Source organism: Talpa occidentalis, unplaced genomic scaffold (genome assembly GCF_014898055.3).
Source record: "Talpa occidentalis isolate TD23 unplaced genomic scaffold, MPIMG_talOcc4v2.1 talOcc4.12, whole genome shotgun sequence".
Classification (NCBI taxonomy): Eukaryota; Metazoa; Chordata; class Mammalia; order Eulipotyphla; family Talpidae; genus Talpa; species Talpa occidentalis.
This window is the reverse complement of record NW_023601212.1, coordinates 65,939,292-65,954,432: the sequence shown is the minus strand read 5'-3', so window position 1 is coordinate 65,954,432 and position 15,141 is coordinate 65,939,292. Positions and strand designations below refer to the sequence as shown.

The window sequence follows — 15,141 nt, the reverse complement described above, 5'->3', positions numbered from 1 at the left end:
AGATTGGAATGCAAGGATCATGAGACATTACAAATGTTTTGCAAGTACCTGACTACTTCTTAGATATGGTAAGCCAAGGAAAACAATAAAAGGTACCAGGGCTTTAGGATGAATGATGATGCTGTTAAATTACCTGCAGCCTATGAATCAATCAAAAATAATTAACTAATAAACATACAAACATACTAGACAAGGTAGCCTCCAGTAAATGTAAGGAAAAGCAGCTGTCAGTTAGAAAAGCAATGTGGTACAACAGTCCACCAGCGAGGGTCCCAGGGTCCACATGGCGCAACAGACCTCTCCTGCCACTCCCGCTGCTCCCCTCAGCAGTGTATTTCGTCACTCTGTCTGTTCTGTTCCCCCTCTGACTCCAGTGAATTCTCTCACCCTTCTGCGCTTCTGACTGTACCCAGTGCATGTATAAATAAATAAATAAATAAATCTTTAAAAAAAAGCAGCTAGTTTCTGAAGTCACAACACCTGGTCTGGTCTAAAATCCAACTCAACTGAATAAGTTCAGGTTATATGCCTGCAAAGGGCATTAAGAGACTCTGTGGGGTGATGGGAATGTTCTACATCTTGTTTAAGGGTGGTAGTTACATGGTTTTATATATATACATATATATTTCTCAAAAACACATAAAACTAGTGCATTTTATTGTATGTAACTGTATTTCAATAAAAGTGTTTAAATGATTTTTTTTTTTTAATGGGCCATCTACAGTAGTTCAGAAGGTTGTTAGGCTCAGTCTTTGTTGCTGATTTATTTCTGCATGGAAGCCTTTAATTTCCACAAGCTGAATATTAGCAGTAAGTAATAACCAAACATAATACTTGAATAAAAAATATTCTGACTAAAAATAAATTCAAGTAGGATTTAAAAGCCAAATGGAAACAAACTAAACATTCTGGACTATTGCATACCACCGAAAGTGTTAGAATGAGGAATATTTCTAAATGTGTTCCAAAAAAGTCGCAAGAAAATTTTCTGGACGGAGAAGCCTTTTTTTAATACTATTTATTTTTTCATAAAGTATGTGTGTTTTGTTTTTCTGTTAATGTGGCTTTAGTTACTCTTTCCTGACATCTTATTTTACCTTCAGTCCAAAAGTAAGTGATTTCCCTCAGCTGCCTTTCCTCTTATAAAAGATAAGAGCAACACTCCCAACGCCAGCTCTGTATCTCGGATCCTGTTCCCCGACTACCATTAACACCAATTGGTGCTCTCCACAGGTTCTAAACAGTTATCTAAGATAGCTGTATAAACCCTTCTTCCTTGGATCAGATCCCTTGACTAATACTTCATTCTGGTTTTCCAAATTTTTCTGTTTTGAAGCTTTGCTACCCGTAATGTTTTCATTCTTTATTCAAATAAAAGGCATGTGTTTGCTTCCTAACTCCCTGTCTGTCATATTTTCTTCAATTTTTCTTTCCACCTGTGAACCTGATTATTCACTTGATCATAAAATCTTCAGAGCAGCACTGAGATAATACCTGCCAGGTGTCCATCCCCAGGCAGCAGATCTACATTTACATCTCCTCTCCATTTAGCTACTAATATACTATGAGCTATAACACAATCCATATATATTTGCAAGTAAAAGGTTTCTGCATTAACTTCCTGCATATTACTCAGGAGCAGAGAGAAAAACAAGAGGAAAGAAAGTAGTCCCTGGAGTATCAAGACCAGCTGCAATTCAAGAACTAAATGTAGCTACAGCTGTTGTTAACAGTATCAAATGTGTGTACACTGGCTGAAACACACCTATTCCATCTGTGTAACTACAATAATATCTGTTTTACAATGACAGATAAAATAATGCTTGAAATTAAGAGTACCAATAAAATTTGGTAAGTCTTTTAGTTATATTGCAAAATACATGATTTCAAACAATGAAATAGATGATTTCAATACATGATTTGTCATAACATAAATTTTACATGGGCAGCAGCACACCTATATGAAAAATATAAACTAATTTTAAATATGCAAAACCCAAGTGAAATTAGGAAGTATGAACTTCTTTTCCAAATTTCTTCTGCAAAGAGGAAAACCTGAAAGCATAAATGGATCAAAAAGCTGTGATATATTTATACAGTGGAATGCTACTCAGTGATCAAAAAAGACAAACTCATGTCATTTGCAGCAATGTGAATGGAGCTGGAAGAGATTATGTGAGCCAAAATTAGTCAGAAAGAAAAAGATAAATACCAGATGGTCTCAATTATATGTGGAATATAGAAAAACCAAACAAAAGGTCAAAAAAAAGTCAAAACTCACAAGCTAACTATAGAACTGAGGCACACAGCAAAGCAGGGGGTGGGAGAGGTTACAAAACAGGGCAGGATGAACACAGGGAATATGGTGATAGTCCACAGGTGATACAGTGGTGGGAGAACTATGAGGACTACACGATATAAGAAAAAAAAGTTAATTAATAAAAAAAAAAATTACCATTACTTAAAAACCCGAAAGTACCTCACTGTATCATCTTTTACATCTTTTCATCATATGACAAAAGAGTTAATAACTTTCTTATAGATGGGACCTCAACACAAATCAAATCAAAGGTAAATAAAAAAAATAAAAAATTCAAGCCAGAGCGAGCCATTTCCAGGGTGGGAGTATATCTATCTCCTTTGGAGAAGGAGTCATGCTTTGCAGATCCACAAGCACTTTTCCTGATAACATTTATGAGAAGCAAAGTAAGAGTTTACAGCAGCCTGTCATGAGTCATATTCTTCCTGGATGACTTCCTGCTTGGACTAATTCCTCTCCTACTCTTTGACTTGGGCTTGTACCTGAAGCAAGGAGGCTAGCAGACGTACAGCTGAAGTAGAGCAATGCCAGAACTTTCCATTCAGGTTATTGGCATTCCACAAAGAGTGGGGTAAACAAGCAATTCAACTGACAGAAATAGAAGACTACCCAAGAAGTCTTCAAAGGAGATATTTTAGTTAGTCAAGAGAGTTGTTTTTTTTTAAAAAAAGATTTGTTTATTTTATACACGAATGGGGGTACAGGCCAGATGCGCAGGAGGATGAGAGGATTCACCAGAGACAGAGTGGGGAACAGAACAGGCAGACTGACGAAATACACTGCTGAGGGGAGCAGCAGGCGAGACAGGAGAGGTCTGCCGCGCCATGTGGGACCCTTTCCGGCCGGCCAGCCAGGATCAAACCGGCACTGCAGGCTGCGGACAGCTTCACAGCCAGTGCTCAACCGCCTGCGCCACCAGGGGAGGCCCTCAAGAGAGATATTTTAGGTCTTTATTTTTAGTCACAATTTTACAGTTGAAACATATTTTATATATTAACTATGTCCCCCAAATATTAAGCACAGAAGGGCAGACAAATAAAGGAAATCTCCATGTGAACTAGAATCAGTTTTAGATACAATGGTAAACGTAATAATGGCTTTGTGATTAGAAACAAAAAATTCCTTAACTTAGAGATGCATACTGAACGAAATGAAAGTAGAAATAAGATGATGTTTGCGATTTGCCTTAAAATACTACAGCAAAGAAAAAGCAAGAAAAATCCTACCTAGCGAAACTTTGATCATCATTTAATCAAGGTGATGTGCATGTGGGAATTCATTATACTATTTTTTCTGTAAATATCTGTTTCAAAATTGCCTGAAATTTTTTGTGCAAAGAGATGTTTAAGCAGACTACAAAATTATACACAAAACACAGTCCCAATGTGTGTGTATGTGTGCCACAGAATACTACAAAATAGTACGAGTCAGTATATATATCTCTGGATTGTGGCGTAAAAGAGATATTATTGCAATTTTTAGTATTTTCCAACTTCTCTAAAATAAGCATGTGTCACTTTTTAAACATATCCACCAGAAATATCACTGAACTAGATTTCAGAAAATGTAGAGGTGGTACATTTTTATGAGTACATTTTTTTCTAAAAATAATCCATTTTTTTAATCACAGTGAGTATAAAAGAGGCACCATTTAAGATTAATTTTAAAATGTCTCATAAGCAAAAAAAAGGCTAATATTGAATACTGATTTATTGTAATATAAAATTGGAAGACTTGTTTCACTGTAAGAATGCATTGCTCTCCAATATGAGATCTTTACTAAAATTATATTCTCACCAAAGCTTCTAATTACTTCTCCATCAAGATCTTAGCTGTTTAAGAGATTATTTTTTAGTTTTTATCCTCCTCTATATTCCTTTTTCTACAACTGCCCAGAAAACTTCAAGAATTAAAACAAACCTCTCTTTAACAAGAAGCATATTAATGACTCATGTATTTATCCTTGAGAAATAATTTTCCACCTGAGGTGTTAAAATGTCCATTATCATATCAATAGCCATGAGACGCTTTGAAATTACTATACAATGTTTTTATTTCCTTAATTTAAAAGGCAAACACTGCCTTTGATACAATTACTAATATCTTTCTTCCATCTGAAATATAGCATCATAATCTTGGCAATTGCATTCTCTTCCCTTTGACGACTTACTGTAGAAATTTCATTTTGTTATGAATTTGCAAATACATGGCTAAGTGAAAAGACAATAATGTCAAATAGAAAGTCTCCTCCACTCCTGCTCTTAAAGGCACAAATATTCCTTCAACAGTAAGCCAAAGGGAAGTGTGATTTGCACCTTCTTATACTTTACTTGGTTGTAATGGTTCCATATTCTAGGTTAAATAAAAAGCTATAAATATAAACTAGTTTCAGGCCTCCCTGGTGGCGCAAGGGGTTAAGACACAACCTATAAAGCTATCTGCAGCTTCTGTGGCACGAGTTCGATCCCCTGGGCAGACAGAGAGCAACCCGCATGGCACAGCAGGTCTCTCCTGACTCTCCCACTGCTCCCCTCAGCAGTCTACTTCATTCAATTTGCCTTATCTGTTCCCCACTCTGTCTCTGGTGAATCCTCTCACCCCCCACATCCCTGGCTTGTACCCCAGCTCTTGTATGCATAAATAATCTTCAAAAAAAAGGTTAAAAAAATAAACTAGTTTCCCAAAGACCAAAAAAAAAAAGACTCAAATTATAAGAGGTCTTGATTGTTACTCATAGTCTACCATTATATAAGCACGAAGTTTGGGCTTCCATAAGAGTTACTTCTAAGATTTCATCCCCTAAAACACCAAAGAGAAATATAGGCAGCTGGGATACCTGATAAGATGCCCATGCATGTGGCTTTGGGTTTGCGCAGTAGCTCTTTTAAACCCAGGAAGAAGAGAAAGATCAATGAGGACAAAGTTAGTAGGGTGCACAGTATCACTAAAGCCTTCATTCAGATGCTCCAGCTGGAAGTCACCCTCTCACTGTAGTCTCCATTTTAAGAAAGAGGCTAGGTTTGCCACTACCAGCATTTTAGATCTGAAAGGACCCTCCTTAATGGTTATCCCATTATTTTCAATGTTTTATAATCTTCAACATGTTTTAAATAAAACTTCACCTAACCATGAAATATATAAAGCAGGTCAAAGTAAAACTGCTCCTCTAGGAGGAAATGACAGGATTGGAGACCTGCCTATTTAGTGTAGTTCCACCTCCCCCATGAGACAGTGTCCCCAGCAGTGGAATCCCTTGGGTTCCTGAAGCACAGTTTGAAAACTGGTAACTCCATACATCAGAGAAAGATATGGAGAGGTATACAGAAAGTTGAGAATGGCTATCTTTCTTTTTTGGTTGGAGGGAATGGCAAGAGTAGAAGACAAAAAAGAAAAAGAGGGCCTCCCCATTGGCGCAGCGGTTGAGCGCTGGATTGCGAAGCTGCCCGCAGCCTCTGCGGCGCCGGTTCGATCCCCAGCTGCTCCCCGGCCACCGGAGGAGGGTCCCGCATGGCGTGCAGACCTCTCCTGCCGCCCACTGCTCCCCTCAGCAGTGTACTTCGGTCCTTCTGCCTGCTCTGCTCCACGCTCTGGCTCTGGTGAATTCTCTCACCCTCCCGCGCTTCTGACTGTACCCAGTGCTTGTATAAATAAATAAATAAATCTTAAAAAAAAAAAAAAAACAAAACTTGTTTAAAAAAAAAAAAAAAAAAAAAAAAAAAGAAAAAGAAAAAATGGCCATGATTTAATGTAAACATAAACTATAAGATTATATCTATAATATTATTGCATATTTATAAAAGTAAACATGTATATTTATAGTCAAGTACTATGTGGTAATGTGAATAAATACAAATTTGATGAGGCTACAGGCAATTTCTCTACTGTATTCCCGTTCTTTTAAAAAAGAAGGAAAAACACTAGTCCAGTCTGTTCATTCCATGGCCGAGGAAATGACAAGTCTTGACAAGTTGACAAGAAGCAAGTATAATTATTCATGGACCTGGGCTCAAGCCTTTTACTTTCAGAGGAGTAGCAAGTTACAAAAACCAGTCACATTTTAGCTATTTTGCCATTCTCCAAAACACTAATACTAGTTAAGGAGACAGGTTTTATGATAGGTTTTAGAAGAAAAAGCACTGGGGCAATTCAACAGACATTTATTGACCACCTTACAATTACAACCCCTAATATAAATGCTAGTAACATACACAACTAGGACCTGGAGGCGCTGGTGAAGAACTGGTAATAGAAAATGAAAAGAAGACATAAATAACTTATTATAAGGCAAAATGAAAGGAATACATGGACAAATGCCTCCAACTTGGGACAATGAAAAAGGTCATGGATCAGACTTAAAGAGTGTGTAAGTTCTGCAAATAGCAGAGCCACCGCCTTGCACAACTCCAGGAAAAAGCAGAATAAGGTGGACTATAAAGTGACCCAGGTAGGCAGAGAAGGGGCAAAGGCCAAACCACACCTACAAAGGCAGGAAAGGCATAATGCAATGTTCAGAGACAGGTGAATTATTTGATCTGGCTGAAATGTTGGGTGGTAGAGGTAAAGAGAAACAGAGACAAGGAAATATACGCCAGGGCCATAGTAGAGAAGGGTTTAAACTAATCAGCATAAATTGAAACGTTTAACTTGTGCTTCAGAAAGAGAAATCTAGTAGAAGCATGAAAATTGAGGAAGAAGACTAGCAGCAAATTAAAAACCTGAATGAGAGGAGTCTTGAATTAGGCACCAGAAATAAAGAGGGGGCCATGGTGGGAGACACTGCAAAGGTCTCAGAAACACACTGGTCAGTTTCTGTTTGGTTACCTGGTTTAAGGCAGTATGAGAGTGAAAATATTACTAGTTTTACTTTAATAATTTACTGCCTCTCATAATAAACTTTAGAACAAATACCTTCACTTTCCCAGTCCTGGAGCTGATCTTGATCCCTGGTAGCACTGCCCAACACCTCTCGCGGGACGGGTTCCATTCGAGCATCCACTTTTTCTTGCTGAGAGGACTGGTTAAATCCTTTGGTGGCCTTTTGGAAAAAGAAGTTGAGCTCCTCAAAATTCATGGCCTGGAGCTCTTCATAAAGTTCTACCTGTTGGGATTCCTCCAGCTCATTCCAGAACTGCAGCAGGTGGTCTTGCCCAGCTTTGGACAACCTGAGTTTGAGATCATTAGTGTTCATAATGCTCTGGTAGCCAAGCTTGGTGAAAACAGAACTGTAATTTCCGTACCAGTAAACCTAAGAGAAAAGGAATCAACAGCAGGTCAAAGACCAATCTCCAATCTTAAGGGTTTTCCTACTAAAAACAAGTGTATTATGCACACTAGATGTTCAAGAAATTAATGTTAACAGTTCCTTTCCATCACAGTGTCTCTAAGAGATAAAACTTGTAAGATCACAATACTAGGCACTGCAGTAAATACTGTACTGCCATGGTCTTCTTTAATTTTCAACAGCTCTGTGACATAGGGACTATTATTATTATCATTCCTTTACAGTGAAGGGCACTGAAGCACAGAAAGGCAAAGCAATTGAGCCAATCAGTGGAGCAGTGAATCCAAGTAGTCTGATTCCAGGGCTCACTAACTGTGTGTAGTCACCTCTGGATTATTCTTCTGACCACTAAGCTACCACAGGAAGAACATCTGACTTTAACATTTCAACTGTTTTTCTTCTCTTTAAGGATAAAAATAACTGTTATATTCAGAACAAAACAAAATTCAAGGAGATAGGACCACCTATCTTTATGGAAAACTATTTCAATGGCAATTCCTGCAAAGAAACAATAAAAACATGTCCATTATGTTCACTGAGAACTGTACCCTAAAAGGACCTTAAAGGAACAATAAACACATAATAATCAATGGATAAAACCATGTTTTTTAATTGCAAACAATGAAGACAAAGCAAAATGACAAAGAGCACAGCTCAAAAAAAGAGAAAGGAAATATTTAATCTAATTATAGATAAATGCAAGAGGAGACAGGTGTCATCTAGAAAGAGTTCACAAAGGAAGCATATTCCAGCTGTGCCTCAAGGACTGAGCAGATTATATACAAAAGATTAGGAAACACACAGAGTGGGTGGCCATGAAGAGTGTGGATTTCTGGGGTGCAAAGCAGGAAAAAGAATTGCAGGTTTATGCAGAAAAGGTATGATGTACCTGAAGGCTAAAACATTGAAAGTACTGAAAACTAAGCAAAGGAACTGAAACCTAACAGAATAAGTAACAGGAAGCCAAGAGGATATGACTCAAAAGTGTCACCATGCTGTAGAGGGGTAAGAGTAAAGTTTGGCAATGGCATGAAACAGATCATAAGGAGGGACAACTAGAATCACGAAAACAAGTTAAAAGCAATTGCAGATATGAAAAACCAAAGGTCTACATGATAAGTTGCAGAGAAAATAAATGAGAAAGGGATCAATTTGGAGGTTATCGTACAGCATCATCACCACAGTGTCACTGCTTAGATGGAGAGGAGAGGCAGGAGTAGTAAAGAAAGAGCCTATCACTTCCCACCCAAAGAACAGTGCAAGAAATGAAGGTGAAAGGACAGTGCAAAACTCTAGAGCTCAGCCAAGTTAATTTCCCCATGCATCAAAATCCTCATCTGTAAAGCAGGATTAATAAGAGTATCTACCTCATCAGGACTAATAAATATAAAACACAATTTACAAACTCAGGTAAAGAGAACTGAGTTCCCTGAGGTGGCAATGACACCTACTGCTCACATATCACCTATGGTGTGGTGGTACAACTCTAATGGCTTTGGAGATATTTGTTAATGTAATCCTCAAAACAACTCTAAAGTACTGCTATTGTAATTACTTCAGAGAGAAAGAAATTGAGATAAAGAGGTAACTTGTGCTCAAAGTCTCAAACTAGTAAAGTGATAGAGCTAGAATTCAAACCCCAACAACCTGGACTTCTAACTTCATAGTCTTAACCTATACTGTTAATCTAGAAGGTCTCTCAAGGAAAATAGAACTATGTCTCTGTGCTTGTGTGTCTAAAGAGAGGGTGGCAAGAGAGACTCATGTTATTCATACTTTATTCAGAAATACAGATATGAATGATCTTGTTCATTCTAACTCACTTTGCAGAAATGAATTCACAAGCCAGTAAGACGGAAAAAGGAAGAAAACACATAGGACATGGTTGTGAGGAACTTTACAGGATGTATAGATACTTCATTTCAAAAAGCACTATTACTTTTTATTCTATATTGGACATGTCAGCCAAATTAGAAATTTGTTAGAAATAATTTTAATTTGCAACCACTCAAAAATAAATTCAGGAAAGATATCATACAACAGTGGCAGGCATCAAAATTCTAGATATTTTTTCTTTGAATAAGATGCCTTCCAAAACTGAAGTGACAGACTGGCTTCCTGATTCTTCTTATAAAATCAATTTCAAATTAGATTAGCATGTAAAATTGTGTAATATTTCCTATTTTTATTTTTGCTTTATTCTGGATATCTGAATAAAGTATTCGGGGAGGGCATACTTCAAGTGTAAAAATGAATGCTATCACCTATAAAATACATCTTACGAGCTACCAATGATTCATCACCAAATTAAGGCTTAAATATGAAATGAAAATGCAAGCTTATTAATAGTGTGGGACACAGTTCTAATTTGTCACTACATCCACGTCCCTTCTTTTTCTATCTGCTGAAATACCACTCATCCTTAAAGGCCTGCCTCTCATACTCTTAACTTGAAGGGAATCTTTGCAGTTTTTAGAATCAAACAGAACTGACTTTTATTCCTGGCTCTATTGCTTGTGCCGTATATCTTCATCTGTAAAATGGGAATGATAAAATTTTCTTTCATAAGCAGAAATGAAAAAAATCCTTACAACCAATGAGAAAATGAGGCTCAAAGAGGTTAAGCAATTTGCTCAAGGCTACATACCTAGTAGGTAGAAAAACAGGAACTTGAACACAGATAAACCTGACTCTAATGCCTATGAGCTTTTCATACACCAATATATCGCTCATAAGAGCAGAGGAAACACTAAGAATCTATCCAAGTTCTCATTTAAAGAGAGGCTGTATAGTGGCTGGTAACCAGCACTGGACTCTAGGGTCAGACTGGCTCGGTTAGGATGCCAGGTCTGCCACTTCCCAATTTTGTGACCTTGAGCAAGTAACTTAACTTTCTGGTGCCTCAAATGTTTTCACCTGTAAAAGAATAAAGCCAATACTTACCTCTAAGTTTAAGAGGATTAATGAGTTCATATAATAAAAGGAATTCAAAACAGTTGCTGGCACAGAGAAAGCTGTCTATACTTGCCAGTAACTGCTATGATATCAGTGAAGTTTGTGCTTTAAACCACCAAGTCATGAGGAGAACTATTGAGTTGGGCACTGGACAGTGGAAACAAGTTTGCCAAGGAATGAAGAGAAAATTCAGTCAGTGGGAACAGCATGAAACATGTAAATAAATGTAAATAAATGTAATCAAGAAACAAACAGATAACCATAGATGAGGCTGAACTCATAACTGCTGCTATTTCTGTGGAAAGATGACTAACCCACAACCATCCTTTTCACAAATTTATACGGTTGGGTAACTACCAAAGGCTTCTATTTATTTATTTATGTATTTTATCAAGGTCGCACTGTTTCATAACATTATATAGGTGTCATGTATATAGACTTACATATCAACATCTGCATATGGCACATTATGCTCATCACTGAAAATTTAATTTCCATCCCTCACCATACAACTGATCCATTTTACTAAGCAAAGATACTGCATATCATTAGTAAACAATTTAAGAAGGAAAATTATTTACTTTCATGTGCCATTATTCACTCAACAAATATATGATGAGTACTCACTGCATGCTAGACACTGATCTAGGTGGCAGAGACATAGCAATAAGCAAAGCAATAATGAGTATGCCCACGTTTCAGCACAAGAGACAGACATGTAGTGCTATGAGACAAGTGTTAGGAAGAAAAATACAGTAGAATAAGGGACTGTAGAGCAACAGGGGTAAGGTGGGTAGGTACTATAGATGGCGGGAGTGTGGAGAGGTGGTAGGGAACCAGGTAGGGCCTAATAGAGACACTTGGAGACACAGCTGAATGAAAAGAGCAGCAAAACAAGGCAATAACCTGAAAAGGAATGTTCTAGGTAGAAGAGGCTATAAGCACAGTTGTCCCAAGGCAGGATAGTGCTTGGGCATACAAGGTAGAGCAGAGACCAATGCAGAATGATGAGAATGCTGGAGAAGTATAGAGAAACCAGATCAAGAAGGGTCAAGACAGAGACTCCGCGGTTTACAAAGCTACCGAAGAATTTGGAGCAGATGATTAGAGTAGTGCACTTTCAGTTTTTAAAGGCTTATTCTACAGCTATGGGAAGGCGGGAGGAAAGATTTTAAGGAAGGTCAAAGTGGAAGCAAGCAAACCAGTTATGGAACTCCCACAAGAGTCTAGATGAGAGATGATGGTGGTTTAGAGTGGTGGTGAAGGTGGATTCAAAAGGTGAACCTAGAGGATTAGGTAATGGATTTAATGTGGAGAGAATAACATGAATCGAGCAAATATGACCAGAAAGTGACAGCGCCATTTACTGAGCTGGGGCACCACCAGGATTGCAGCAGATTTAAAAGCATGCATGGAGAGTGGGGAAATCAATACTTTGGGTCATATTTAGTTTAAGATGCCTATTAGACACCCACATAGAAATACTGATGAGATAGAAAAATGTAGTACTCTAGGGACTCCCTGGTGGCGCAAGGGGTTATGCACTGCACACTGCACTGTGAAGCAATCCGCAGCCTCTGCAGCACGAGTTCGATCCCAGGCCGGCCAGGGAAAAAACCACATGGCGAGATAGACCTCTCCTGTCTCACCCACTGCTCCCCTCAGCAGTGTATTTCATCTGTCTGCCTGTTCTGTTCCCCACTCTGTCTCTGGTGAATCCTCTCACTCTCCCACACATCTGGCCTGTACCCCAGTTCTTGTATAAAAATAAATAAATCTTTAAAAAAAACAAAGAAAAAGAAAAATGTAGTACTCCAGAGTTCAGAGGGATACTGGAACTAAAGGTAAAACTTTCAAGGTCATCAGCATACATAACAAGTTTATAGGCTGATTGACATTCCCAAGAGAGTATAGATAAATACAAAAGCAAAGAAGATAGGAGACAGAACTGCAGACATTCACTGGGTTATTACAAAACATTTCTGTTTACTTAAATAGTTTCAAGAGCTATGATGCCATTTCTTTTGAATTTTAAAAATATATATCATATAAAAAAAAAACAGTTGAGAGATTCATACTAAAGTGTTTTCCAAGTAATGGGGTCTTTCCCAAGGTCTCTTTTATACTACTACTTTTGTCCAGGCTAAGGAAGTTTATAGTAGTGGGAAGTCCAGCAAAGAACCAGGCAACTGAAGAAAAGGAACTCCTGGTTCTTGGACCCTTGCCATCTTCTCACCTCCCTGTGAATACATTTCCTCTTGCAGATATTGTGACCAGTCTTTCTCATACACCTTCAAATGAGAGTCTGGAGTGGAGATTTCTCTGCCTACTAAAAGGCATGTCAAATGTATTATAACATTTTATGATATAAATCAAATTTTCCCCAAAAGTGAATAGGTATCTATTTATTCAGATGCTTGAGAAAACAGATCCATGCAAATAAGACTCATAGGAAACTCAAAGGCTAAGCTTTGCTACCTGGGCACAGATCACAGGTGTCCGAAACGTTTGGAAAGGTCACTTGTTCATTTACATATCCTGAAAGTGTTCACAGCATAACCATGCTTGAGTTTCGGACAAGAATAATTTATCTGTGATTTTTTTTTTTTTTTGAGATAGACATAGCCTCCACCTCCAGGCCACAAAAATTATATCATTTCTCCAATTAATTCTGCTATGAGGCATGCCCTTGTGTGTAATGATACACAGTAGTGATTAAGAGAGTTAAACAGGATTTTTACTGTGATGACCAAAGTCTGAAAAAGCTGAAGATCAGTCTAAAAATGATGACAGAGCTTGGTGTAAACCCATAGCCTAATGCATCTGTGTCAAAATCAAGGGAAAATTTGGAAATAATCCACCACTGTCAAATACACTTTTGATATACTGTTATTCTTAAATAACAATATTAAAGAAATACAGTTTTCCTGCTCTCCGCCTGCTCCTATCTCTGCTGCTAAATGTTTGCACCCCAAAATGATAAGTAAACCTCTTAGAGCTTTAGAAAGAGTATTGGAATTAAGCCACAACCACTGAATCCTATAAATGGTTGGCAGCAAAGCCTATCAAATCCTTCCTCCCAGCCAAGTGAGCCAACTCACTACTAGTGAAGGAACAGAAACTGCCCTCAATGTCCTGCAAACTCTTTGGTCCACACCTAGTGAATTTCAACTCAAAGTCCTTCAACTGAAAATACCATATAATGATACATACATACCACTAGTAAGTGGTTTCAGATTTCGTAATAAACACACAACAACATCAGGCCAAATTTAGACAATCATCAGGAAGCCATATGGTCAGCGCATGTGTGTTCCCAATCTTCTAATCCATCCTTCTACTTGGCCAAACCAGGTGAAACCCAGAAATTTCAATCCTCCACTGACAGTAGTAAACGAAAAATCGCAGTGGGAAGCAGATTTTGTCCCACTCTCATGTCCGCCACCGGTATCTTCTAGCCCTCTGCAGCGTGCTCTCATAATTCTTTTTCTCATATATTCCAAACATCCCAGCTTGCTCTCACCAGATTGCTTCAAGGACCACCTGTCCTCACTGGAGGCCCTCGAGCCTGGTCCCTGTCCACTGGGCCCTGACCTGAGCACCTCGAGGTCCCTCCCCGGCTCCAGGTGAAGCAGGTCTCCACCCCCGCTCCAGGTGAGACAGGTCTCTAATTCCCTGCGGGTGAAACAGGTCTCTACCCCTATCCAGGTGAGTCAGGTCCCTACCCTCTCTACAGGTGAGACAGGCCTGTGCCACCCCATGCAGGTGAGGTCAACACCCAACACCTGACAACCACCCGCTTCCACACACTGCCCTAAGCTTTCTCCTTCCGAAGCCCCCGGTCCAGAAACCCCCCGCCCCCCCAGGATAGCCCGGGCAGGAGCCGCGATCGCGGGTGTGCGGCGCCCGGCGCCGGGCGCAAACGTGCGCCGCGGGTCCACGTCCGCGTGCGTGCCCGTGGCCGCGTGTGCGCGGACCCAGGCGCCGCGCCCGCCGGCCCCCGCGAGCCCCACCCGAGGGGGGACAGGCGACAGTGACTGGCAGGGAGCCCCTCACCTCCCTCGTCGCGACGGCGGCTCGGCCCGGCTCCGACTCCCTCGGCGCGGCCACTCATCGGCGTCCCGCGCCCGCCCTGAATATATACCCTCATCCGGGGGCCGGGGCGGCGGGGCGGGCCGGGATCTGGGCCGGGGGAGCGCCGGTCCCGGCCACCCCGCCCCTCGGTCACCGCGTCGAGTGGCTGCCCGCGCGGGGAGGAGCTGAAACCGCCCGCCCGCGCGACACGTCAGCGCCGCGGGCGCCGGCGACGAGCGGCTCCTGAGGGGTGGGGAGGGTCCCGCGTCATTCGCTGGCGGGCCCAATGGGGACGGCGCCCGGAGCCCCCGGCACGCCCCGCCCCGCCGCACGCTCCCGGGCGGGGAGGGGCTGGGCCAGCGTGTCACTCAATCCCTGGCCCAATGAGGGCGGGCGGGAGGGGGCCGTCACGGGCGCCCCGCCCCGCGGCACGCTCGCGGCGTGGGGGCGGGGGAGCCTTGAGGTCCTCTAGGCTGTGCCGAGTCGGGCGAGGCTGACGTCACCCGGCTGT

General features: G+C 40.5%; 1 protein-coding gene across 5 annotated transcripts in view; it reads right to left on the bottom strand.

The window, feature by feature from the left end:
* Positions 1 to 14,806, bottom strand: part of UAP1 (UDP-N-acetylglucosamine pyrophosphorylase 1) — a 33,978-nt gene extending 19,172 nt beyond the window's left edge. For 2 of the 5 annotated variants that reach the window (XM_037506588.2, XM_037506590.2), the window contains exons 1-2: positions 14,613 to 14,692; positions 7,229 to 7,565 (exon numbers count right to left, since the gene is read on the bottom strand). In XM_037506588.2, the coding sequence (XP_037362485.1) occupies positions 7,229 to 7,508 (280 nt within the window). In that variant the 5' untranslated portion in view covers positions 7,509 to 7,565; positions 14,613 to 14,692. Of the gene's footprint in view, positions 1 to 7,228; positions 7,566 to 13,773; positions 14,352 to 14,612 lie in introns of those variants that run through there. The other 3 variants (XM_037506591.2, XM_054693522.1, XM_054693523.1) reach the window with 3 other exon arrangements.
* Positions 14,807 to 15,141: the final 335 nt, after the last annotated feature.